A 27,229-nucleotide genomic window follows, 5' to 3' on the forward strand; every position below is an offset into this window, starting at 1 on the left:
TGTCCAAATACTTATGGACCTGACAATTTTTATTTTGCAATTTTCAGTTTGGAGAATGCTGTTTATGGTGTGTACTGCCGAGAAGTAAAACTATCTTTGTCTCTGTCTTTTCCAACCCGTAAGAAGCCAGCATATGTCAGAAGTCATCAGGATTCACAACGTTGCCTTCACAGACCACAGAATCAACAGTAGCTTTGAGTGTTTTGTACTCTTCCTGCTAGAAGAAGAAGAAAAAATTAATTTGTCAAATAGAACCAGATTGACCATGCTGGTTGTTACCAGGACAACAGGACAGGTGGATGCACCATTCTCTTAATCTGGTGGAGATAGGAGATTCAGACCCAAACAGAGGAGACGCACGGAGGGAGGGAGGGAGAGCGTGTGTGTGCACACAAAACACAGGAGATCAGGGAAGGTGGGAGGGCAAGAAGGACAAAATGTAGAAAGAAAGAGCACACAGACACAGACTTAACAAGTGAGTGACGTGTTTGGAACTGCACCGGGACCAGCCGGGAAGCACGATGTCTCGGACAAACAGGAGCCACACGTTTGGAGCTTACGGAGGGTAAGGATAATACAGGATTAATCTCTTAAAGTCGACATTACTTTTGCTGTCTTCCAGCGCTGCAATGAAGCCGGGGTGTGCAGCGGGTTGTGTTGACCTGTTGCACCTTATTTGAGTCTGACACAAAGTGGAGACTCTTCAAGTGACAAACACCTGCTCAGTAAATCCACAGCAACAGTCTGTCAAGCTTGCAGGCCGCCAGCACCAAGTTCTCATTTACAGCCTGAAAAGTCTGCTGAGAAGAGCTGCATGCAGCCAGGACCAGAAGTACTTTAGACAGCGACAGTTTTTGTAATTCTGCCTCTGTAAGCCACCACAGTAGAGCTGAAATGAAACAATCAAGATGTGTTTCTACTGTAGAATTTCATCAAGGAGTTTAGCAAAAATATCATATTACAGCTGTTTATATATACACAGTCCTGTTTAGAGAGGCAATAAATAATAGCACAAACTAAATGTAATGCAATGTTAATGCAATGTTAATGCAAAAATCACTTTTACATCCAGTGGTACTGTAACATAAGTCTGTCTACAGTAGACACTCCACCCCCCCCCTCCACCCCCCCCAAAAAAGAAAAAAAAATCTAAGTGACTGGTGACGGAAGTCACTAAGAATATTGTGACATTTCCGCAGTAGTTGTAGGCGTCTGTGGATCCCTTCTGTCACTCCACCATGAAGTTGTATAAATGGTGATACAACAGACAATTTCTCACATCAAAAAAGAAAAAAAAACTAATGTGATTTGAGGTGTATTGTTATGATGGAACCAATGCAAAACTACTGTATTTTCTGAGGTATGTCACAATAATAAAAATAAAAGAGTAAATGCCAATAACAAAACTACACTAAACAATGCACTAAAAAAATTGAAATGGACTCATAATTTTCATTGAAGTGTTTCCAACGATGTGAGCCACCAATCCATATGGATGTCGTGATCTCCTCTGTACAAATGGCATCATTTAACATCCAGTCTGTTGACAGCACACATCTGTCTATTTTGCTTATTTTTTTAGAATTTAAAAGTCCTTATGTAAAGGTGTGCACACGTGCTATACTGAGTTCCTGTTCATTGTTCCACTTGCTCCCAGCGAAACACTGTTAAAAAGTGAGTTCCACATACAGAAAAAAGGTGTGACCTATCCTGCGGAAAATACAGCACATAGTATTTCAGTTAAATGAGTAAGTCCAATACCGGCCCTGAGGCCCATTGGTGACGGTGTTTATCCGCAGAATCTGTAAAGTCAAGCCGATAATAGTCTACAACTCCTCCTAGAAAGGACAACAATCCAAAATGTAAATCCAAAAAGGCAAAGATGGAGACCAGGTAGGAGAGAACATGAGAGGACAGTCAGCAGAATGAAGATTCAGAAAAACAAATGAAACAGTGGAGCTGAGGACACAGTGACCAGGATAATGCAAGCAAGAATAACTTCTACAGCTTAATTGGAGTCCACCTGGGGTAAATTCACATGATTTGGAAAGACACACACCTGTCTACATATAAGGTCCCACAGTTGACAGTCAGAGCACAAACCAAGTATAAAGTCAAAGAAATTAAATCTAGACCTCTGAGACAGGATTGTTTCAAGGCACAAATCTAGGGAAGGGTACAGAAATATTTCAAAATTAACCAAAATTGCATGATAAAAAATGCATACAACTGAAAAGTGGAGCAATAAAAAATGGAAGTGAAATAACATTGGGGTGATAAAATGTCAGTGATTTGATTAATTTAATGCCGGTGTGATTGAAACAGTTGTGATGTGATGATATGATGAAAACAGTAGTGTTTCATCATTTTTCCCCACTCATACATTCATCATTCAAGGCACAGGGAAAAGGATGAAACACAGCTCTGTTTTCACCACCATTTTGATCAAATCAGCGTTAAAATAATCAAATCTTGACAATTTATTTGTAATTCTCTGTGTTTCTCATTTTACTGTTGTCATTTCCACCTCTTACATTTGTCATTCTTCAAATATATTTGCGATTGATTGTGCATTTCTAAGAAGAAAGTGGTTAACAACACCTTAACATGTGTGCCAGTGAGATAAAGTTAAATATTTGAAAAGCCAGAAGATGTACATTGTACTGGGAGGATGCAGACATTTGACATAACTGCTCTGCCGTTCTCAGTAAGTTGCATTAGAATTCATGAGGCATTTAAGTTACTGTTATGAGTGTGTTTTGTTGCAGTAGCAGTGGAACATCTGCAAGAAAAACTCTCATGAGACACAGTTTGACCTTTTCTTGGCTTGCACTCAGGTTGAAATGCAATGGTGTACTGAGGCAGACACCATCAATTAATGATGTAAAGTAATAACACCTGTGCATACATAAAAGCAACAGTGATTTTGTTAAAAAAAAAATACATCTGCAAGATGATGTTGGGATTGGTTAGCCAAATAATGAAGGATTTGTTAAATGACATGGCTACAGGTACAAGAGTGGTATCCCAAGTGCTAGTGGGTAAAGTTCTAAGCGACATATCCCAAGCGGTAGGGGCTACAGGTACGAGAGTCATATCCCACTTTGTTGTGGCTACAAGTACGACAGTTGTATCCCAAATGGTAGTAGCTAAATGTACAAGAGTCATATACCAAGTAGTAGTAGCTATTATATAACAACTGAGCAGATCCTTGTCATTTGATTGGTGCTTTGTATGTCATGTGACATGGATTATTCATTCCATTTACCGTGCAAATTTAGTTCCATATGTTTTGTGCCATTGCATGCTGTGAACCCCGCCCACACACACACTAGTGGGGCGGAGTTTGTTTTGCTGATGGCCGACAATTTGAACGAGCTGATTGACATTGCTAATTCTTCTAACACACATTCTTCTCACCCCCAGCCATGTGTCAGTGCACACGGCTCTGACCATGCAGCCAGGCTGGCCCCACACTTGCATGCCATTTGTGTTGTTTGGGGGTGGACACAACACACTCGAAAGTGGTTGTCTGCTCTCTACTCTCGTGCTGGCAGCATGAATGGCCCTGCATTTTCTAAGTGCCCCACGAGTGGTGTTGGATGTTCATGGGTGGCACCTGGACTCCGTTCGAGAGTGGGTCGAATGGGTACTCGCACGCCATTCACCGTCATTTGGCTGCTGGACTGAAGGCTGCCTCGATCATGCCATTTAGCCAGGGTTTGACCTGGCCACTGATTTTGTGCAGCCCCTCGGCCGCGGCACGACCTACGTTTGACATGAATGTTGCGAGCACGATCAAATGGCGGTGCGTTCTCACTTTTGATTGAGATATAATGTAAAATGTACACCAAATGGGCTTTTCAATATTAAATTCAAATGTCCACAAAATCCACAATCCGGATCAGATCTGGATAAAACTTAGTCAGGTGATAGTGCGTGCCAGTCTGCACCTCACTTTAAAACATGAGAGTGATTGGGGCACGTGTGATTAAGATATAATGTAAAAAATACATTAAATGGGGTTTTCAATGTTACATTTAAATGGGCACAAAATCTGTAATCTGGATCAAACATTGTCAGTCGATAAAGGATACCATCCTACATCATGCTTTCAAATATGAAAGAAATTTAGTCTTTTTTGACAGTTCAATGTTAAGATAGGGATTTTTTTCCAATATTCCAAGATTTTTTCCTGACTTTGCCCTTTGACCTATGACCTTGAAAATTGAATCAGTTCTTGCCTATCAGGATATGAAATTTCAGTAAAAATTCCATAAAGGTATATGAAAAAAATGTGGGATCCAGGCTGTTCACAAACAAACAAACGGGCGAAAACATACCCTAAAAATGAACTTTTCTTTAATTTTTACTGATTCCTTAATGACATAATTTTTAAGCTATGCTGGTTGTATTTTTGATTTCTAATGTACAATGCTGCACACATGGCATGGAGCAGGTGTTGGAGTAAATTAATTATTGCCTGTCTTGTGCATAACGTACTCGTACCTTGGGGTCTAGCCCTGAGCCCGATGTAGATTCACTTGTAAAAATGTCTATTGGTCTGGGACCAAAGCCTTCTGAAAGGGAAGAAATAAACAAGCTGTCCCACCGAACGTCGTGTTAGTCTCTCATGTTGATCCCACCCTCAGTTATTTGCTGATGCACACATCATCGGACTGAACATGACTGCTGTGTGTACGTGAGCTTGTAATTTCACATAAAAATGCTGCAGGCTGATTAACTGCAACTAGACTTCATTTTCATTTTTTCCAACAAAGTCTCGGTCCAAACATTATGTAGAACTGTTGTTGTCCCTCACACTGGGGTTGGATGATGGATTGTTGTTGCTCATGTTTTGGTTCAAACACACCACCCACAACAACTGCCGCACAAGCCCTCAATCTTTTTTTGTTTTGTTTTGTTTTAAATCACAATGCAGGTTCAGAAAGGACCTTGCCTTCTAACCTCTGAAAAGTACAACACATATATTCAAAACAGGAAATATGTGAATATAAAAGTCATTACCCTGAGCCAGTATATCATCAACACACCAGGTATTCATTGCTTTTATAAATGTATTGTTCTTAAAGATGAACTCTGAAATTTTTCAACATGGGTACCATCCATCCATCCATTTTGTGTGTGTGTGTGTGTGTGTGTGTGTGTGTGTGTGTGTGTGTGTGTGTGTGTGTGTGTGTGTGTGTGTGTGTGGACCATTTAATTTCAATTTCAATTTCTTTTCATTTATATAGCACCAAATCACAACAAAGTTGCCTCAAGGTTCTTCACACAAGTAAGGTCTAACCTTTCCAATGCCCAGAGCAACAGTGGTAAGGAAAAACTCCCTCTGAGGAAGAAACCTCAAGCAGACCAGACTCAAAGGGGTGAACCTCTGCTTGGGCATACTACAGACACAAATTACAAAACAATTCACAAAACAAACATACATATCATTTAAATATGTTTTATTCTGTTTGAGGTCTTGATGGATTTGGAATCAGGTGGTTTTCTGTGATTCGTCTAGGCCCTCTTCACAATTCAGCCTTTCATTGTTTAGAATTTTGGGGAAAATACTTCTCTTTGGTGGTGAAAACATTTGAATTCGCCCAAAAGGGCGCAACCTTAATTACACGGTTGCTGAGACAAATATATATATATATATATATATATATATATATATATATATATCACTAAATAACGGACTGTTCTAGAAAATTTACACAGGGCTGTAAAGATTTTGGAAGAGAACCTCAACTACCAGCAAAAATATTCTATCTTATACTATACTATACTATACTATACCACGTGACAGTTTACATACTGCTGTAGACATTTCAAGTGACAGTTCAGGTTTCATTCAAATGTGTGTTTACACACTAGTGTAAATACTAACATGATTCTTCGATAATAATTTACAGCTGTTGGTAAAGAATTTTATGAGCAGTTTGTCATTTTCTTCACTTGCATAGTGTGGGAAATATTCTTTCATTCATTCATTGACTCATTCTTTGCTGCTTACTGTATCTGGGTCTGGTTTGCGGTGGCAGCAGACCAAGCAGCTCACCCCACACTTCCCTATCCTTGGCCAAGTCCTCTAACACTTTCTGGGGGATCCCAAGGTGTTCTCAAGCCAGCTAGGAGATGTAATTCCTCCAGTGTGTCCTGAGTTTCTCCTGGATTCTCCTCTCAATTGGACATGCCTGTAGACCTCTCAAAGGAGGTGATTCAGCTGGCTCATTCCGATGCGTAGAAGCAGCGGCTCTACTCTGAGTCCCTCTCAGATAGTTGAGTGTCTCACCATGTCTCTAAGTGTAAACCAAGATACCCAAAGGAGGAATCTAACTTCCAGCATTTGCATCTGTGATGTTGTTCTTTTAGTCATTAGCCAAGGTTCATGTCCACAGGTGAGGATAGGAGCGTAAAACGGCTGGTAAATCAGGAGTCTTGTCTTCTGGTTCAGCTCTTTCTTCAATACGATGGTTCGGTACAGCAATTGTAAAACGTCAGACACTGCCTCAATCTGTCTATCAATCTCATGCTCCAACTTACCTGCACTCATGAATAAGACCCCAAGACACTTAAACTCCTCCACTTGGGGCAATAGCATGGGGAAAGAGAACAGAGAAAAATCCCAGATAATGTTTTTTCATTTTTCAATGGAACAAATATTTAATTTGGTGTAAGATGGAAAATACCATTGAACTCATTATTTGTATAACATTTAACAGACTGGATTCATATGTGATTGACAACAATATTTATTTGTATTGTTTGAAAGAGCTTTGTTGTAGAAAAGATGTCTGTCTGGGACAATCGGTTACCATTGTGAGACTTGAACCCTTGTGTGATATTGTGGGATTTGACAACTCAGCCACATGGGGTGTGCAGCCAGTACATTCTGAGTGCCGGTCCCAAGCCCGGATAAATGAGGAGGGTTGCGTCAGGAAGGGCATCCGGCATAAAAGAAGCCAACCCAACTATGCAGACTAAGAATTGAATTTCCATACCGGATCAGTCGAGGCCCGGCTTAACAACGTCCGCTGCCGGTGCTTTTGCCCAACAGGGTGCCGGTGGAAATTGGGCTACTGCTAGGTCAGGATGACGAAGAAGAGCAGGAGAACATTTCCACAAACAGCGGGAGAAGAAGAAAACTAGAAGGGTGGAAATGAGAGTGGGGACTTTGAATGTTGGTTGTATGACTGCTAAAGGGAGAGAGCTGGCTGATATGATGGAGAGGAGAAAGGTAGATATATTGTGTGTGCAAGAGACCAAATGGAAGGGAAGTAAGAGCAGGAGCATCGACGGTGGGTACAAGTTGTTGTACCATGGTGCGGACAGGAAGAGAAATGATGTTATGGTCATTTTGAAGGAAGAGTACGTTAAAAGTGTGTTGGAGGTCCCGTGAGTGTCTGACGGGTTGATGAGTGTGAAGTTGGAAATTGAAGGAGTGATGATGAATATCATCAGTGCATATGCCCCACAGGTAGGTTGTGAGATGAAGGAGAAAGAAAATTCAGATTAGGTGGTGGAGAGTGTGCCCAAGCATGAAAGAGTGGTGATAGGAGTGGGCTTTAATGGGCATGTTGGTGAAGGGAACAGAAGTGATGAGGAAGTAATGGGTAGATATGGTATCAAGGATAGGAATGGGGAAGGACAGATGGTAGTTGATTTTGCAAAGAGGATGGAAATGGCTGTGGTGAACACCTACTTTAAGAAAAGGGAGGAGCACAGGGTAACATATAAGAGTAGAGGAACGTGCACACAGGTGGACTACATTCTTTATAGGAGATGCAAGTTTGTAGATGACTTTAGAGGTAAAGAAGAAGAAGAGAGTGAGAGCTCAACAAAGGATCAGATGGTGGAAGCTGAAGGAGAAAGACTTGTGTGAAATTTAGTGAGCAGGTGAGAGAAGCACTGGTTGGAGGGGAAGCAATTTTGGACAACTGGAAAAGTACTGCAGATGTGGTGAGGGAGACAGCTAAGACAGTATTGGATATGACATCTGGACAGTAGAAGGAAGACAAGGAGACTTGGTGGTGGAATGAAGAGGTCCAGGAAAGCATAAGGAGAAAGAGGTTGGCGAAAAAGGTTTGGAATAGTCGGAGAGATGAAGAAAGTAGACAGGAGTACAAGGAGATGTGGCGTAAGGTGAAAAGAGAAGTGGCAAAAGTGAAGGAAAATGCATATTGCGAGCTGTACAAGAAGTTGAATACAACCCCTGGCAATAATTATGGAATCACCGGCCTCGGAGGATGTTTATTCAGTTGTTTAATTTTGTAGAAAAAAAGCAGATCACAGACATGATGTTGTGTGGGCCGCCAGAAGAGGAGGTACTGCTGGCCCACCACCAGAGAGCGCCCTGCCTGAAGTGCGGGCTTCAGGCACAAGAGGGCGCTGCCGCCACGGACACAGCCGGGGGTGACAGCTGTCACTCATTATCTCATGCCAGCTGTCATCCATCTTCACTACATCATTCCACTCCATAAAAACCGGACGTCATCTCCACCTCGTTGCCGAGATATCATCTACCAGTGAAGGTAATATTCTCTGCCGTAATCTAAACTGTGTCTTAGTCTGAACTTTTTTTGCAGCCGCTTTCCTGTGGTGTGCCTTATCTGTGAGATTGGCGTTTGGTGTATTCAGCGACGGCTTCGCTTCACACCCCAACCAGATAAGTGGTTAGACAGGAGCTGCACGAGTGTGTGTTAGAGGTGGAGGTGGAATCTCCACCATTGTTGTTTCTGGGTGTGCACGCACCCACGTCTTACTGCTTTTGCTCCTCGCCAGCAGTACCAGATCCGACATTCGGAGACGGTGGCCACCTGGGGACTGGGGACTCGGGACTTGGCGGCTCCAGTATTCTCCAGGTTCGGTGGCGGAGGAAATCGTGTGGTTCCGGTTCTTCTCAGGACAGACGTCTTCTATCCTCGTGCCTGCCCACACGTCACCTTTGTGGATTGACTGTTTTCATAAATTCTGTATTCCTCTGTGTTTTGGTTGTGCCCTTTCACAACAGTAAATTGTTCATATTCGACTCTTTCATTCTCCGTTCATTTACGCCCCCTGTTGTGGGTCTGTGTCACTACACTTTCCCAACAGGATATCTCGGCCAGCGTGATGGACTTTCTTATGCAGTGTTCGCTCGTCTTTGCACAACGTCCCGTAATGTACGCGTCTGATGCCAGTAAGGTGGCTTATGTAATTAACTTGCTTCGTGGTGAGGCACGCGCTTGGGCTATGGCGCTTTGGGAGCAAAATTCACGGCTCCTTACCACTTATACTGGGTTTGTGAGGGAGTTCAAAACGGTTTTTGATCACCCTAACAGAGGAGAGGCCGCTTCAACCGTGCTGCTGTCAATGAGACAGGGGCGCCGGAGCGCAGCCGAATATGCAGTCGACTTCCGCATCGCGGCTGCGAGGTCCGGCTGGAATATCGTTGCGCTCCGCGCCGCCTTCATAAACGGACTGTCGTCGGTCCTGAAGGAGCACCTGGTAGCCAAGGAAGAACTGCGGGATTTAGATGGGCTTATTGATCTCGTTATATGGTTAGACAATCGGTTGGAGGAACGCCGTCGGGACCGAGATGAAGGACGTGGCCGGGCACGTGCCGTCCCTCTCCCTTCCGGGTCCGAAAAGGTTCCGCCCTCCCCATGCTCCACAGCCTCAGCGCTCCGTGTGGCTACAGCTCCCCCTGCTGACGAAGCTATGGACACGAGCAGGGCTACATTTAGACCACCTAACAGACAGAGGAGGCTGGCCTGCGGGGAGTGCTTTGTCTGCGGCTTGAGTGAGCATCAGTTAAGAGACTGCCTCAATCGGTTAAACACCAGTGCCCGCCCTTAGAAACTGGGCTTAGGGTGGGCCAAGACATTTACGTGGGACATACACATATTTCCACACGACTCCCAGTTACAATCCTGAGCGGGGATTTAACCCTTCAAGCCCCAGCACTGGTGGACACGGGGTCAGAAGGGAATCTGCTGGACAGCAGATGGGCAAGGGAGGTAGGGCTCCCTCTGGTGGCGCTTCCTTCGCCATTGCAGGTGCGGGCACTAGATGGCACCCTTCTCCCTTTAATCACACACAAGACACTGCCAGTAACTTTGGTAGTGTCTGGGAATCATCGGGAGGAGATTGAGTTTTTTGTGACTCCTTCTACATCCCGCGTGATTTTGGGCTTCCCGTGGATGTTGAAACACAATCCCCAGATTGGTTGGCCATCTGGGGTGGTGGTTCAGTGGAGCGAAACCTGCCATCGGGTGTGTTTAGGATCCTCGGTTCCTCCCAGTTTACATGCTAAGGAGGAGGTCCAAGTCCCTCCCAATCTGACGGCGGTGCCGATTGAGTACCACGATCTTGCTGACGTCTTCAGCAAGGATCTGGCACTCACCCTTCCCCCGCCCCGTCCGGGCTGAATGAGATTACGGTTCGCAATCGATACCCATTGCCCCTGTTAGATTCAGCGTTCACGCACCTGCATGGAGCCAAAATCTTCACCAAGTTGATCTTAGGAATGCGTACCACCTGGTTCGGGTCCGGAAGGGAGACGAGTGGAAGACGGCATTTAACACCCCGTTAGGTCACTTTGAGTACCTGGTCATGCCGTTCGGCCTCACTAACGCCCCCGCGATGTTCCAACCTTTGGTTAATGATGTCTTGCGGGACTTCCTGCACAGATTCGTCTTCGTATATCTGGACGATATACTCATCTTTTCTCCGGACCCTGAGACTCATGTCCAGCATGTACGTCAGGTCCTGCAGCGGTTGTTGGAGAACCGGCTGTTTGTGAAGGGCGAGAAGTGTGAGTTTCACCGCACCTCTTTGTCCTTCCTGGGGTTTATCATCTCCTCCAACTCAGTCGCCCCTGATCCGGCCAAGGCCCCAACCAACAAGCCGTAGGAAGCTGCAACAGTTCCTCGGCTTTGCAAATTTCTACAGGAGGTTCATTAAGGGCTACAGTCAGGTAGTTAGCCCCCTGACAGCCCTGACCTCTCCAAAAGTCCCCTTCACCTGGTCGGATCGGTGCGAAGCCGCGTTCAAGGAGTTGAAACGACGGTTCTAGACTGCACCAGTTCTGGTGCAGCCCAACCCTGGCCGACAGTTTGTGGTTGAAGTGGACGCCTCTGACTCAGGGATAGGAGCCATGCTATCCCAGAGCGGAGAGACCGATAAGGTTCTTCACCTGTGTGCCTATTTTTCTCGCAGGTTGGCCCGGGCCGAACGGAACTATGACGTCGGCAACCGAGAACTCCTTGCGGTGAAAGAGGCTCTTGAGGAGTGGAGACACCTGTTGGAGGGAGCGTCTGTGCCGTTCACGGTTTTCACTGACCATCGGAACCTGGAGTATATCATGACCGCCAAGCGGCTGAACCCCAGGCAAACCCGCTGGTCATTGTTCTTCGGGCGTTTTGACTTCCGGATCACCTACCGCCCCGGGACCAAGAACCAAAGATCGGATGCTCTGTCCCGGGTTCACGAAGTCGAAGTCAAAACCGAGCTGTCGGATCCGCCAGAATCCATACTACCTGAGTCCACTATCGTGGCCACCCTCACCTAGGACGTGGAGAAGACCGTCCGGGAGGCCCTGGCACGGAGCCCGGACCCCGGAACTGGGCCGAAGAATCGTCTGTACGTCCCACCAGAAGCTAGAGCTGCAGTCTTGGATTTCTGTCACGGTTCCAAGATATCCTGTCATCCAGGGGTGCGAAGGACCGTGGCAGTTGTCCGGCAGCGCTTCTGGTGGGCGTCCATGGAAGCCAACGTCTGGGAGTATATCCAGGCCTGCACCACCTGTGCCAGGGGCAAGGCAGACCACAAGAGGACCCAAGGACTTCTCCAACCGCTTCTGATACCTCATCGCCCCTGGTCCCATATCGGCCTGGATTTCATCACGGGCCTCCCGCTGTCCCAGGGCATGATGACTATCCTCCCGATAGTGGACCGATTCTCCAAGGCGGCCCACTTTGTGGCCCTCCCGAAGCTCCCAACGGCCCAGGAGACTGCAGACCTCCTGGTCCGCCACGTCGTCCATCTGCATGGGATACCAACTGACGTGGTCTCAGATCGTGGTCCCCAGTTTTCCTCTCAGGTCTGGAGGAGTTTCTGCAGAGAACTGGGGGCCACCGTGAGCCTCTCGTCCGGGTACCACCCACAGACGAACGGACAGGCAGAACGGGCCAACCAAGAGTTGGAACAGACCCTCCGCTGTGTGACATCCGCGCACCCGACGGCCTGGAGTGACCATCTGGCCTGGATCGAGTATGCTTATAACAGCCAGGTGTCTTCCGCCACCGGCCTCTCCCCGTTTGAGGTGTGTCTGGGGTACCAGCCCCCATTGTTTCCCGTGGTGGAGGGAGAGGTCGGTGTGCCCTCGGTCCAGGCCCATCTGCGGAGGTGCCATCGGGTGTGGCGCACCACCCGTTCTGCCTTGTTGAAGGCCCGGACGAGGGCTAAGACCCATGCAGACCGCCGGTGGTCCCCGGCCCCTGCATACCAGCCTGAGCAGGAGGTGTGGTTATCAACCAAGGACATTCCCCTGCAGGTGGACTCCCCCAAACTGATGGATAGGTTCATTGGACCGTTCAAGATCGTCAAAATCCTCAGTCCTGCTGCAGTGAAGCTCCAGCTCCCGGCTTCACTGCGGATCCACCCTGTTTTTCATGTCTCCCGGATTAAACCGCACCTCACCTCACCCCTCTGTGCTCCCGGTCCGGCGCCGCCTCCTGCCCGGATCATCGACGGGAGCCAGCTTGGACAGTGCGCCGGCTCCTGGACGTCCGTCGAATGGGCCGGGGGTTCCAGTATTTGGTGGACTGGGAGGGGTATGGACCCGAGGAACGCTCCTGGGTAAAGAGGAGCTTCATCCTGGACCCGGCCCTCCTAGCCGATTTCTACCGCCGTCACCCGGACAAGCGTGGTCGGGCGCCAGGAAGCGCCCGTTGAGGGGGGGGTCCTATTGTGTGGGCCGCCAGAAGAGGAGGTACTGCTGGCCCACCACCAGAGGGCGCCCTGCCTGAAGTGCGGGCTTCAGGCACGAGAGGGCGCTGCCGCCACGGACACAGCTGGGGGTGACAGCTGTCACTCATTATCTCATGCCAGCTGTCATCCATCTTCACTACATCATTCCACTCCATAACAACCAGACGTCATCTCCACCTCGTTGCCGAGATATCATCTACCAGTGAAGGTAATATTCTCTGTCGTAATCTAAACTGTGTCTTAGTCTGAACAATTTTTGCAGCCGCATTCCTGTGGTGTGCCTTATCTGTGAGATTGGCGTTTGGTGTATTCAGCGACGGCTTCGCTTCACACCCCAACCAGATAAGTGGTTAGACAGGAGCTGCACGTGTGTGTTAGAGGTGGAGGTGGAATCTCCACCATTGTTGTTTCTGGGTGTGCACGCACCCACGTCTTACTGTTTTTGCTCCTCACTAGCAGTACCAGATCCGACATTCGGAGATGGTGGCCACCTGGGGACTCGGGACTTGGCGGCTCCAGTATTCTCCAGGTTCGGTGGCGGAGGAAATCGTGTGGTTCCGGTTCTTCTCAGGACAGACGTCTTCTATCCTCGAGCCTGCCCACACGTCACCTTTGTGGATTGACTGTTTTCATAAATTCTGTATTCCTCTGTGTTTTGGTTGTGCCCTTTCACAACAGTAAAGTGTTCATATTCGACTCTTTCATTGTCCGTTCATTTACTCCCCCTGTTGTGGATCCGTGTCACTACACTTTCCCAACACATGACACAAAACTAAAGTTATTTCAAATGGAAACTTTCTGGCTTTAAGAAACACTATAAGAAATCAAGAAAAAAAATTGTGGCAGTCAGTAACGGTTACTTTTTTAGACCAAGCAGAGGGAAAAAAATATGGACTCACTCAATTCTGAGGAATAAATTATGGAATCACCCTGTAAATTTTCATCCCCAAAACTAACACCTGCATCAAATCAGATCTGCTCGTTAGTCTGCATCTAAAAAGGAGTGATCACACCTTGGAGAGCTGTTGCGCCAAGTGGACTGACATGACTCATGGCTCCAAAACGAGAGATGTCAATTGAAACAAAGGAGAGGATTATCAAACTCTTAAAAGAGGGCAAATCATCACGCAATGTTGCAAAAGATGCTGGTTGTTCACAGTCAGCTGTGTCTAAACTCTGGACCAAATACAAACAACATGGGAAGGTTGTTAAAGGCAAACATACTGGTAGACCAAGGAAGACATCAAAGCGTCAAGACAGAAAACTTAACACTGGGAGGTCCAAGCTTTTCTCTTCTACCTGTAAAGCTCACGGAGAGTCAAATGACCCCAAGATCCCCCGTGGAGAGCTACTTCTGTTATGTACTGTTCTGTACTTCTGTTTTGTAAACAAGGAAATCTCAGAACACCTCACTCAGACGCCCAGACTTGGCTAGCCACATTCTTGTGTTTGCATATTTGCTGTCTGTGTGCCCGCTTAGCTGAAAGGGCTGCTGATTTGTGCTTTGTTGGATAAATAACTTTACCCTGGGGGACAGATGAAATTTTGTTTTCTGAATTATATTGAAATGCGACAGGTATACTTGTGGCAAATGCAGAAAAGACCTTCCATGGCAGTGTGGGGACTATTAGTCATTGTGAGTGACTGTAACCTGTACCTGTTCTGAGACTTCCTTGTTTACATAACAGAAGTAGCTCTCCACAGGGGATCTTGGGGTCATTTGACTCTCCTGTGGGCCTTAGAGGTAGATTGGTCATTTGACCAGTCCTTGGCCTTGTGTGTGTTAAAGCAATATGTCTCAAAAATCGAAAATGCACAACAAAACAAATGAGGAACAAATGGGAGGAAACTGGAGTCAATGTCTGTGACCGAACTGTAAGAAACCGCATAAAGGAAATGGGATTTACATACAGAAAAGCTAAACGAAAGCCATCATTAACACCTAAACAGAAAAAAACAAGGTTACAATGGGCTAAGGAAAAGCAATCGTGGACTGTGGATGACTGGATGAAAGTCATATTCAGTGATGAATCTTAAATCTGCATTGGGCAAGGTGATGATGCTGGAACGTTTGTTTGGTGCCATTCCAATGAGTTTTATAAAGATGACTGCCTGAAGAGAACATGTAAATTTCCACAGTCATTGATGATATGGGGCTGCATGTCAGGTAAAGGCACTGGGGAGATGGCTGTCATTACATCATCAATAAATGCACAAGTTTACGTTGATATTTTGGACACTTTTCTTATACCATCAATTGAAAGGATGTTTGGGGATCATTTTTCAAGATGATAATACATCTTGCCATAGAGCAAAAACTGTGAAAACATTCCTTGCAAAAAGACACATAGGGTCAATGTCATGGCCTGCAAATAGTCCAGATCTTAATCCAATTGAAAATCTTTGGTGGAAGTTGAAGTAAATGGTCCATGACAAGGCTCCAACCTGCAAAGCTGATCTGGCAACAGCAATCAGAGAAAGTTGGAGCCAGATTGATGAAGAGTACTGTTTGTCACTCATTAAGTCCATGCCTCAGAGACTGCAAGCTGTTATAAAAGCCAGAGGTGGTGCAACAAAATACTAGTGATGTGTTGGAGTGTTCTTTTGTTTTTCATGATTCCATAATTTTTTCCTCAGAATTGAGTGAGTCCATATTTTTTTTCCTCTGCTTCGTCTAAAAAAGTAACCGTTACCGACTGCCACAATTTTTTTTCCTGATTTCTTATAGTGTTTCTTAAAGCCAGAAAGTTGCCATTTGAAATGACTTTAGTTTTGTGTCATGTCTGTGATCTGCTTTTTTTCTACAAAATTAAACAACTGAATAAACATCCTCCAAGGCCGGTGATGCCATAATTTTTGCCAGGGGTTGTAGTAAGGAAGGAGAAAAGGACTTGTACCGATTGGCTAGACAAAAGGACAGAGCTGGAAAGGATGTGCAGCAGGTTAGGGTGGTAAAAGATGCACATGGTAATGTGCTGACTTTGTTGAGGAGTGTGTCCTGAGAAGGTGGAGGGAATATTTTGAAGAGCTGATGAATAAAGAAAATGAGCGAAAGAAAAGGCTGGATGGAGAGATGGCAGTGGAGTTTCTAACCAAATTGTTTAATAAAATAAAGATAAACTTTATTAATCTCACAGAGGAGAAATTCACGTTATGTCAGCTCTTAAAAACACACAAGATGGGTGCAAGTAGAGGAAAATGTTCATCAAACAGCGTGTGCAAGGAAAAGCACACCGCAGTCTAGCATTAGGGCTCTCCAATTAGTTCAAAATGATGCACCCAGACTTTTGACATGAAGCAGAAAGTTCGACCACATTACACCCATTTTGGCATCCCTTCACTGGCTTCCTATCCCAGTGAGATCAGATTTTAAGGTTCTGCTACTAACCTATAAAATTATTCATGGACTGGCACCTCCCTACCTAGCAGACCTAATTAAACCTTACGTACATACAGTATTTTTTGTCTTTCTGATGCCTGATTCTGTTTTTTCTTTGTTTAAGGTGCAGCTCCGTCCAGAGATGGGAGTTGTATTTGTGTTGGCGACCCTCCTGTCCTGTGCACCAATAGCATTTCTTGTATATTCGTCCGTGAATTGTTATGTGAATTGTTTCTGTAATTTATGTTTGTGGCATGGCCCAAGCAGAGGGTCACCCCTTCGAGTCTGGTCTGCTTGAGGTTTCTTCCTCAGATGGAGTTTTTCCTTACCACTGTTGCTCTGGGGGTTGGTAAGGTTAGACCTTACCTGTGTGAAGTGCTTTGAGGCAACTCTGTTGTGATTTGGTGCTATATATGGAAAATAAATTGAAATTAAAATTGAAGCAATAATAATACTTGTAATAGTACAAGACATAAGAAAATGAGGTAGAAATAGAATATGCATGTATACACACACACACACACACACACACATATGCATATGTGTATATATATATATATATATATATATATATATATATATATATGGCCTCTACTGGTGGTTGGCTCTCACTGCGGTATTGTATCACTTCCTGTTCCAGAGCACAGCGGTGTTTTGCTGTATCTGTTAGCTGTTTAATCTGCGCAGTTAGATTGATCTAGTTATCTAGATAACGATTTGTTTCCCAGTGTAATCTTCACGTGCCTTAACTAAAGCACTCCCTCTGCTGAATCACCTTAAATTATTTACACATTATTCACTTTGTGTGTTTTTATGAATCCGCTAGCTTAGCGCAGCTACTAGCTCTTAGCCGATTTAGCATGGCGGCTTCTCCTGTCTCTCCCGCACTTTTCTGCTCTGGGTGTGAAATGTTTAGTTATTCCTCGGACTCCTTTAGCAGTAATGGTACTTGTAATAAGTGTAGCTTATTCGTAGCTTTGGAGGCCAGGCTGGGCGAATTGGAGACTCGGCTCTGCACCGTGGAAAATTCTACAGGTAGCTAGGCCCCTGTAGTCGGTGCGGACCAAGGTAGCTTAGCCGCCGTTAGTTCCCCTCTGGCAGATCCCAAGCAGCCGGGAAAGCAGGCCGACTGGGTGACTGTGAGGAGGAAGCGTAGTTCTAAACAGAAGCCCCGTGTACACCGCCAACCCGTTCACATTTCTAACCGTTTTTCCCCACTCGGCGACACACCCGCCGAGGATCAAACTCTGGTTATTGGCGACTCTGTTTTGAGAAATGTGAAGTTAGCGACACCAGCAACCATAGTCAATTGTCTTCTGGGGGCCAGCACTGTAGCCAGGCTGACAAAGAGTCAGAGCTCTATTGAGCTGAGTATTCCATTAACTTTAACTAGTAATGACTTCATGACTTTCTTTGCTAACAAAATTTTAACTATTAGAGAAAAAATTACTCATAACCATCCCAAAGACGTATCGTTATCTTTGGCTGCTTTCAGTGATGCCGGTATTTGGTTAGACTCTTTCTCTCCGATTGTTCTGTCTGAGTTATTTTCATTAGTTACTTCATCCAAACCATCAACATGTTTATTAGACCCCATTCCTACCAGGCTGCTCAAGGAAGCCCTACCATTATTTAATGCTTCGATCTTAAATATGATCAATCTATCTTTGTTAGTTGGCTATGTACCACAGGCTTTTAAGGTGGCAGTAATTAAACCATTACTTAAAAAGCCATCACTTGACCCAGCTATCTTAGCTAATTATAGGCCAATCTCCAACCTTCCTTTTCTCTCAAAAATTCTTGAAAGGGTAGTTGTAAAACAGCTAACTGATCATCTGCAGAGGAATGGTCTATTTGAAGAGTTTCAGTCAGGTTTTAGAATTCATCATAGTACAGAAACAGCATTAGTGAAGGTTACAAATGATCTTCTTAGGGCCTCGGACAGTGGACTCATCTCTGTGCTTGTTCTGTTAGACCTCAGTGCTGCTTTTGATACTGTTGACCATAAAATTTTATTACAGAGATTAGAGCATGCCATAGGTATTAAAGGCACTGCGCTGCGGTGGTTTGAATCATATTTCTCTAATAGATTACAATTTGTTCATGTAAATGGGGAATCTTCTTCACAGACTAAAGTTAATTATGGAGTTCCACAAGGTTCTGTGCTAGGACCAATTTTATTCACTTTATACATGCTTCCCTTAGGCAGTATTATTAGACGGTATTGCTTAAATTTTCATTGTTACGCAGATGATACCCAGCTTTATCTATCCATGAAGCCAGAGGACACACACCAATTAGCTAAACTGCAGGATTGTCTTACAGACATAAAGACATGGATGACCTCTAATTTCCTGCTTTTAAACTCAGATAAATCTGAAGTTATTGTACTTGGCCCCACAAATCTTAGAAACATGGTGTCTAACCAGATCCTTACTCTGGATGGCATTTCCCTGACCTCTAGTAATACTGTGAGAAATCTTGGAGTCATTTTTGATCAGGATATGTCATTCAAAGTGCATATTAAACAAATATGTAGGACTGCTTTTTTGCATTTACGCAATATCTCTAAAATCAGAAAGGTCTTGTCTCAGAGTGATGCTGAAAAGCTAATTCATGCATTTATTTCCTCTAGGCTGGACTATTGTAATTCATTATTATCAGGTTGTCCTAAAAGTTCCCTAAAAAGCCTTCAGTTAATTAAAAATGCTGCAGCTAGAGTACTGACGGGGACTAGAAGGAGAGAGCATATCTCACCCATATTGGCCTCTCTTCATTGGCTTCCTGTTAATTCTAGAATAGAATTTAAAATTCTTCTTCTTACTTATAAGGTTTTGAATAATCAGGTCCCATCTTATCTTAGGGACCTCGTAGTACCATATCACCCCAATAGAGCGCTTCGCTCTCAGACTGCAGGCTTACTTGTAGTTCCTAGGGTTTGTAAGAGTAGAATGGGAGGCAGAGCCTTCAGCTTTCAGGCTCCTCTCCTGTGGAACCAGCTCCCAATTCAGATCAGGGAGACAGACACCCTCTCTACTTTTAAGATTAGGCTTAAAACTTTCCTTTTTGCTAAAGCTTATAGTTAGGGCTGGATCAGGTGACCCTAAACCATCCCTTAGTTATGCTGCTATAGACGTAGACTGCTGGGGGGTTCCCATGATGCACTGTTTCTTTCTCTTTTTGCTCTGTATGCACCACTCTGCATTTAATCATTAGTGATCGATCTCTGCTCCCCTCCACAGCATGTCTTTTTCCTGGTTCTCTCCCTCAGCCCCAACCAGTCCCAGCAGAAGACTGCCCCTCCCTGAGCCTGGTTCTGCTGGAGGTTTCTTCCTGTTAAAAGGGAGTTTTTCCTTCCCACTGTAGCCAAGTGCTTGCTCACAGGGGGTCGTTTTGACCGTTGGGGTTTTACATAATTATTGTATGGCCTTGCCTTACAATATAAAGCGCCTTGGGGCAACTGTTTGTTGTGATTTGGCACTATATAAAAAATTGATTGATTGATTGATTGATTGACTGTCATTACTTCATGAAAGTCACCAAAACCAAATTACCTCAGGAAGTGTGCTGAAGAGCGTGAGACCTCACCCAATCCTCCTTCACAGACTGTGGTGTCAAATCTGGAGCGGTCTCTGCGTCCGTAATGGTGAGATTGTTCTCCTGACGTCAATCTCACACGTCTGCTCAGAAGGTCGAGTCTCTGGCAATCACACACTGTGCATTCAAGGTTTAAGTGCAGCAAGCTCTGATCAAGACAGATACACCACAGCTGTGAGTCCTGATGACCTGCACGTGATAACAAGCCTCAGGTGTTCAGGGTGAGGTCCTAATACTCAGCCACACGTCAGCCACTCAGTCCTGAACGGGAGAAACAGAAAACAAAAACAAAGCCAGCCAAACACCCCAGCCCACAACAAGCAGATCAGATTACTGGAATGCTTTCATCAGCGTTGTCTCCGAAACATCTTCGGAATCAAGTGGCAGGACTACGTCTCAAATGAGGACATCCTTACCAGAGCCAAATTGCCCAGCATGGAGTCTATTATACTCAAACAACAGCTTTGTTGGGCAGGCCATGTAGCCAGGATGGTTGATACACGCATGCCGAAATTAATTCTCTTTGGCGAGCTCAAGGAAGGGAGACGAAACCAAGGGGCCCCCAAAAAGCGCTATAAGGACCAGCTGAAGAAACAGCTCTCCCTTGCAGGCATTCAGCATCAGTCATGGCAGCATCTAACTACAGATAGACTTAGCTGGCATTCCAGCATCAAATCTGCCAGCCTGAAGTTTGAGGCAGAAAGAAGTGAGGCCTCACGCCAGAAGCATCAAAGACAGAAAGAGCGGGCAGCAGCACAAGCCCAGCCTACTCAAGTGTTCATTTGCCCCAAGTGTAACAAGTCTTGTGCATCCCACATCAGCTACCAGAGGGCTTGTAGACAATAAACTAAAAAAAAAAACTGCCAACAACAATAGTGATCTTTATTTTGCAGGAAGATAACGTTGCTGGAAGAGGTACAGGTGCAAGGGAAGCCCTCAGAATTATTTTGGAGGACAGTGACGAGTCAGATTTGGAGGACTCCGGTATCTCAGATGGGGAAGTAGATCACCTATCAGAAGAGTCTGAACATAGTGCCACAGAGGCTGCCCCACCTCTGAATGATAATCAAGCACAGGCACCTCACCAGCAAGCAAGAATAGACCAAGATAACGGGCAGGAACCCATCCAAGGGAGGGGTAGAGCAGCTGGTTGAACCAGAGGACGAGCCGGGGGTTGAGGGACAGACCTAGTGTGCTTACTCTAAACCACTATATCCTGCTGCACAATAAAACATTCTTGGGTACAACCTTTGCATTTGAATATACAGAGACAGCTGAAACATTATGTTTGTGATGTACCTCTACCATACTGGATGAAAACTTGTTTAGTTTACAAAAGTATTAAAACGTTTTAGTTGTAATTTGACCAGAAAAGGTAAATAAAAAGGTTTGCATTGCTTAATTTACAAAAATATGCCTTAGTTGTACTTTAGTCATGAAAAATAGCCTGGTAGGATTAAGTTGTAAAATAGCTTGATAGGATGAAGGTTTAAAGAGGGAATGGATTGATTATCTACTTGAGTGGTTGCCATCCAGGACTCAGGCTGTTCTGCGATGTGGTGGATGTGGTGCAAGTGCGCACTCCCAGACTCAAATGGACTTGAGTGGACTGTGGATGCAGTATGTATGTGAATACATATGCAATGCTGATGAATATGAACTGGATACCAGTCACACTGGAATTGGTTCCCTTCACTCTTCCATCTGTCTGTCCATCTATTTGGGCGACCTTACAGTCTAACCTGAGGTGAATTAGAGGAAATTTCCCAGGTTTATCCACTGAGTACTGAGTATTTACTTGTGATCTGTTCTGCTATTAACATGATTCTGAGAAAATTAAAATGTTGGATATTTGCATTATGGCGTGACGGCCAAATCTCCTCCGTTCACATCCTGCCAAACGCTTTGCTTTTCATGCTCAAAGGTTAGGTTGTCACGACTACTGAAGCTGCTCCCAGTTTTATTTAATTACACTGAAAAGTTTGGTGACAACTTGTAAAATTAAATTAGCTTGTAAAAATTTGGTTTGCTGCCATCTTTGAAGATGCACTTAGAAAGCCAGCTGGCGAGAGAGTCGATTAAAAAATAAGGACAGGATGAAAATGGATTCAAGTTCATTCCAGTTTGTGCAGCATCTTTATTACGGCACAGTATTTATCAGGTCCACATTCATCAATTCTAACAGAGGAAGGACTGGTGGATAATTAAATGCAACAGTCTTGACAATCTTATTCTGAATGGGAACATTTCTTTTCCCACTCAAAGCTTGATAAATGCAGTAGCTAAATCTTGTATTGATTCCTCGCATTTAACACAATGCATTCAGTTTTCTACCTGAAGGCTACTTATTCTTCCACCACTTTTCAGTAAGGAAGAGCCATCTATTAAAAGGGCAAAATAGTCTCAGAGAATCGTTGGATTGATATGATGCAGTCTGAATGTAAAGTAACAGGATTAGTGCTCAGTCTAGCACAGCATATGCAAGTAAACTTGTTTCTTTTGGCTTAACCTGTTTTGCTCAGGGTCATCATAACAGATCTGGTGTGGATGCAGATGTTAATTTGGTGCAGGTTTGATGCCGGTTGCTCTTCCTGATGCAGCTGGAGATTGACAAGGACAATAGGATATGGAGGCAAATCAAATCTTATATGATAACACTTCAAATTATCTGCATTGAAGTTTGGGGTACCTCAGGGTTCAGTTCTGGGTCCTTTGTCACTTTCATTTCATGTAGCACTTCTGGGCATATAATTGTTTTTTAATATTATGCTGATAACACAGATTTACCGTACTGTGCAAATGTTTTAGGCACATTTTATGCATGTTTTGTGTATATATAATGCATCATAAAAGCATTAAACATTATGAAAACCTGATAAATATTAATAAATAAATGAAATTTGTAATGAATTTCTACTTTGATGTTAAATTATATGAAAATTAGGTTCTATTTACATGTGATTTTTTGGTATATAAGTCGTACCAGGGTAAGTCACAGGACCTCAAAAACTATTTTAAGAAAAATGTGACTTAAAGTATGGTAATTGTGGTTTATACTGTTTTTAATATTGCATGATCATTTGCTACTGTGTCTGTGTGGTATTCTACTGGTCAGTACACTTACAAAGAAATTACTATGTTATCATTATTGTTATGGAATAAAAAATATATCGCTCACATATTCACTTTTGTTGGAACTGATTTTGTGTTAACATACCAAAAAAAAAAACAGAGGGGGGAGGGGATCAAATGCTACTTTTATGATCTCTGCCAACAAAGTTGGAGGAGGTTATGTTTTCACCTCTGTTTGATTGTGAACAGCCTGGAGCCCACAGGTTTTCCTGTATCATTAGGAAATATTATTATTTACTGAAGATTCATATCCTGACAGGCAAGAACTGATTCCATTTTCAATGTCATAGTTCAAAGGTCATTGTCAGGAAAAACCTTAGAATATTGGAAAAATCTGTATCTTTAACATTCAATGAATGTTCAAAAATTCATAATTCTGTCAAATAACATCAAGTGTCTTTCATGTTTGAGAGCATTATGTACAACCCCTGGCAAAAATTATGGAATCACCAGCCTCTGAGGATGTTCATTCAGTTGTTTAATTTTGTAGAAAAAAAGCAGATCACAGACATGAGACAAAACTAAAGTCATTTCAAATGGCAACTTTCTGGCTTTAAGAAACACTATAAGAAATCAGGAAAAATAGATTGTGGCAGTCAGTAACGGTTACTTTTTTAGACCAAGCAGAGGAAAAAAATATGGAATCACTCAATTCTGAGGAAAAAATTATGGAATCACCCTGTAAATTTTCATCCCCAAAACTAACACCTGCATCATATCAGATCTGCTCGTTAGTCTGCACCTAAAAAGGAGTGATCACACCTTGGAGGGCTGTTGCACCAAGTGGACTGACATGAATCATGGCTCCAACATGAGAGATGTCAATTGAAACAAAGGAGAGGATTATCAAACTCTTAAAAGAGAGTAAATCATCACGCAATGTTGCAAAAGATGTTGGTTGTTCACAGTCAGCTGTGTCTAAACTCTGGACCAAATACAAACAACATGGGAAGGTTGTTAAAGGCAAACATACTGGTAGACCAAGGAAGACATCAAAGCGTCAAGACAGAAAACTTAAAGCAATATGTCTCAAAAATCTAAAAATGTACAACAAAACAAATGAGGAACGAATGGGAGGAAACTGGAGTCAACGTCTGTGACCGAACTGTAAGAAACCGCCTAAAGGAAATGGGATTTACATACAGAAAAGCTAAACGAAAGGCATCATTAACACCTAAACAGAAAAAAACAAGGTTACAATGGGCTAAGGAAAAGCAATTGTGGACTGTGGATGACTGGATGAAAGTCATATTCAGTGATGAATCTCGAATCTGCATTGGGCAAGGTGATGATGCTGGAACTTTTGTTTGGTGCCTTTCCAATGAGATTTATAAAGATGACTGCCTGAAGAGAACATGTAAATTTCCACAATCATTGATGATATGGGGCTGCATGTCAGGTAAAGGCACTGGGGAGATGGCTGTCATTACATCATCAATAAATGCACAAGATTACGTTGATATTTTGGACAATTGAAAGGATGTTTGGGGATGATGAAATAATTTTTCAAGATGATAATGCATCTTGCCATAGAGCAAAAACTGCAAAAACATTCCTTGCAAAAAGACACATAGGGTCAATGTCATGGCATAGGGTCAGTGTCAATGAGCAGATCTGATTTGATGCAGGTGTTAATTTGGGGGATGAAAATTTACAGGGTGATTCCATAATTTTTTCCTCAGAATTGAGTGATTCCATATTTTTTTCCTCTGCTTGGTCTAAAAACGTAACTGTTACTGACTGCCACAATCTTTTTTTTCTTGATTTCTTATAGTGTTTCTTAAAGCCAGAAAGTTGCCATTTGAAATTACTTTAGTTTTGTGTCATGTCTGTGATCTGCTTTTTTTCTACAAAATCAAACAACTGAATGAACATCTTCTGAGGCCGGTGATTCCATAATTTTTGCCAGGGGTTGTAGGATCGTATCCTTTATTGACTGACAAAGTCTGATGCGGATCTGATCCAGATTACAGATTTTGTGGCCATTTCAATTTAAGGCCCTTTCACACATAGTGCGAATGTGGCTGAATTGCACATGAAGCAGAAATCGTATGTAATATGTGTAAAATCGGAGCTGCCTCTAACATCTCGTACACCTGTTGCTACAACTGTTTGTGCACACCAGTGGCTGAAAGACAGAATGTGCCCTGTGAGAGCTCATTCGATCCCTCTCGCGGCAGGTGTCGGCCAAATTCCAGGTGACACACATGAACATCTAACACCACTCGCTTGGCACTTAGAAAATGTGTGGCCATTCACGCTGTTAGCACAAAAATAGTGAACAGGTGATCACTTTCAAGCTGGCTGTGAAGTTTGTCTAAGTGCCCCCATACAGCAGTGTTCAGAATAATAGTAGTGCTATGTGACTAAAAAGATTAATCCAGGTTTTGAGTATATTTCTTATTGTTACATGGGAAACAAGGTACCAGTAGATTCAGTAGATTCTCACAAATCCACCAAGACCAAGCATTCATGATATGCACACTCTTAAGGCTATGAAATTGGGCTATTAGTAAAAAAAAAAAAAAGTAGAAAAGGGGGTGTTCACAATCATAGTAGTGTGGCATTCAGTCAGTGAGTTCATCAGTTTTGTGGAACAAACAGGTGTGAATCAGGTGTCCCCTATTCAAGGATAAAGCCAGCACCTGTTGAACATGCTTTTCTCTTTGAAAGCCTAAGGAAAATGGGATGTTCAAGACATTGTTCAGAAGAACAGCATCGTTTGATTAAAAAGTTGATTGGAGAGGGGAAAACTTATACGCAGGTGCAAAAAATTATAGGCTGTTCATCTACAATGATCTTCAATGCTTTAAAATGGACAATAAAAACAGAGATGTGTTGAAGAAAACAGAAAACAACCACCAAAATGGATAGAAGAATAACCAGAATGGCAAAGGCTCACCCATTGATCAGCTCCAGGATGATCAAAGACAGTCTGGAGTTACCTGTAAGTGCTATGACAGTTAGAAGACGCCTGTGTGAAGCTAATTTATTTGCAAGAATCCCCCGCAAAGTCCCTCTGTTAAATAAAAGACATGCAGTAGAGGTTACAATTTGCCAAAGAACACATCAACTGGCCTAAAGAGAAATGGAGGAATATTTTGTGGACTGATGAGAGTAAAATTGTACTTTTTGGGTTTGTGAGACAACCCCCGAACTCTGAATTCAAGCCACAGTTCACAGTGAAGACAGTGAAGCATGGTGGTGCAAGCATCATGATATGGGCATGTTTCTCCTACTATGGTGTTGGGCCTATATATCTCATACCAGGTATCATGGATCAGTTTGGATATGTCAAAATACCTGAAGAGGTCATGTTGCCTTATGCTGAAGAGGACATGCCCTTGAAATGGGTGTTTCAACAAGACAATGACCCCAAGCACACTAGTAACCAAGCAAAATCTTGGTTCCAAACAAGCAAAATTAATGCCTCGCAGATGTGAAGAAATCATGAAAAACTGTGGTTATACAACTAAATACTAGTTTAGTGATTCACAGGATTGCTAAAAAAGCAGTTTGAACATAATAGTTTTGAGTTTGTAGCGTCAACAGCAGATGCTACTATTATTGTGCACACCCCCTTTTCTACTTTTTTTTTTTTACTAATAGCCCAATTTCATAGCCTTAAGAGTGTGCATATCATGAATGCTTGGTCTTGTTGGATTTGTGAGAATCTACTGAATCTACTGGTACCTTGTTTCCCATGTAACAATAAGAAATATACTCAAAACCTGGATTAATCTTTTCAGTCACATAGCACTACTATTATTCTGAACACTACTGTAAGTGTGGCAACACCTGGCTCATGTGTTGTGGATGGGGAGGGGGATAACTAAATAGCAATAAAAATGACTAAAAAGAAATGATCACATAACACAGACACAGAGTTACATGTTGGTGTGTGCACTGGACTGACGGGGCAAGGCCGCCACACATTCGCTAAAAATGCTGAATCCACTTAACAAACCAAATTTTCAGTTTTCAAACTGCCTTTTTTTAACAAATGAAAAAATGACACATTTACAAATACATATTTATTTGTAAAACCCACCACACGTTTCAGTAACGTGTGTTATACCGCCCAACCAACCACTCATGTCATGTTAAAAATTTTAACCATAAGTCAAAACTGTCTGCCTG

At 43.6% G+C, this 27,229-nt stretch overlaps 1 protein-coding gene across 9 annotated transcripts in view; it reads left to right on the forward strand.

Annotated features, from left to right (window-relative positions):
* Positions 1-402: 402 nt before the first annotated feature.
* Positions 403-27,229, forward strand: part of si:dkey-166d12.2 (rap1 GTPase-activating protein 1) — a 317,261-nt gene continuing 290,434 nt past the window's right edge. For 5 of the 9 annotated variants that reach the window (XM_034165783.1, XM_034165815.1, XM_034165823.1 and 2 more), the window contains exon 1: positions 405-565. In XM_034165783.1, coding sequence (XP_034021674.1) covers positions 522-565 — 44 coding nt within the window. In that variant the 5' untranslated portion in view covers positions 405-521. Of the gene's footprint in view, positions 566-27,229 lie in introns of all 9 variants that reach the window. The other 4 variants (XM_034165789.1, XM_034165821.1, XM_034165804.1 and 1 more) reach the window with 2 other exon arrangements.

The sequence above is a fragment of the Thalassophryne amazonica genome, chromosome 3, assembly GCF_902500255.1.
Source record: "Thalassophryne amazonica chromosome 3, fThaAma1.1, whole genome shotgun sequence".
Taxonomy (NCBI): Eukaryota; Metazoa; Chordata; class Actinopteri; order Batrachoidiformes; family Batrachoididae; genus Thalassophryne; species Thalassophryne amazonica.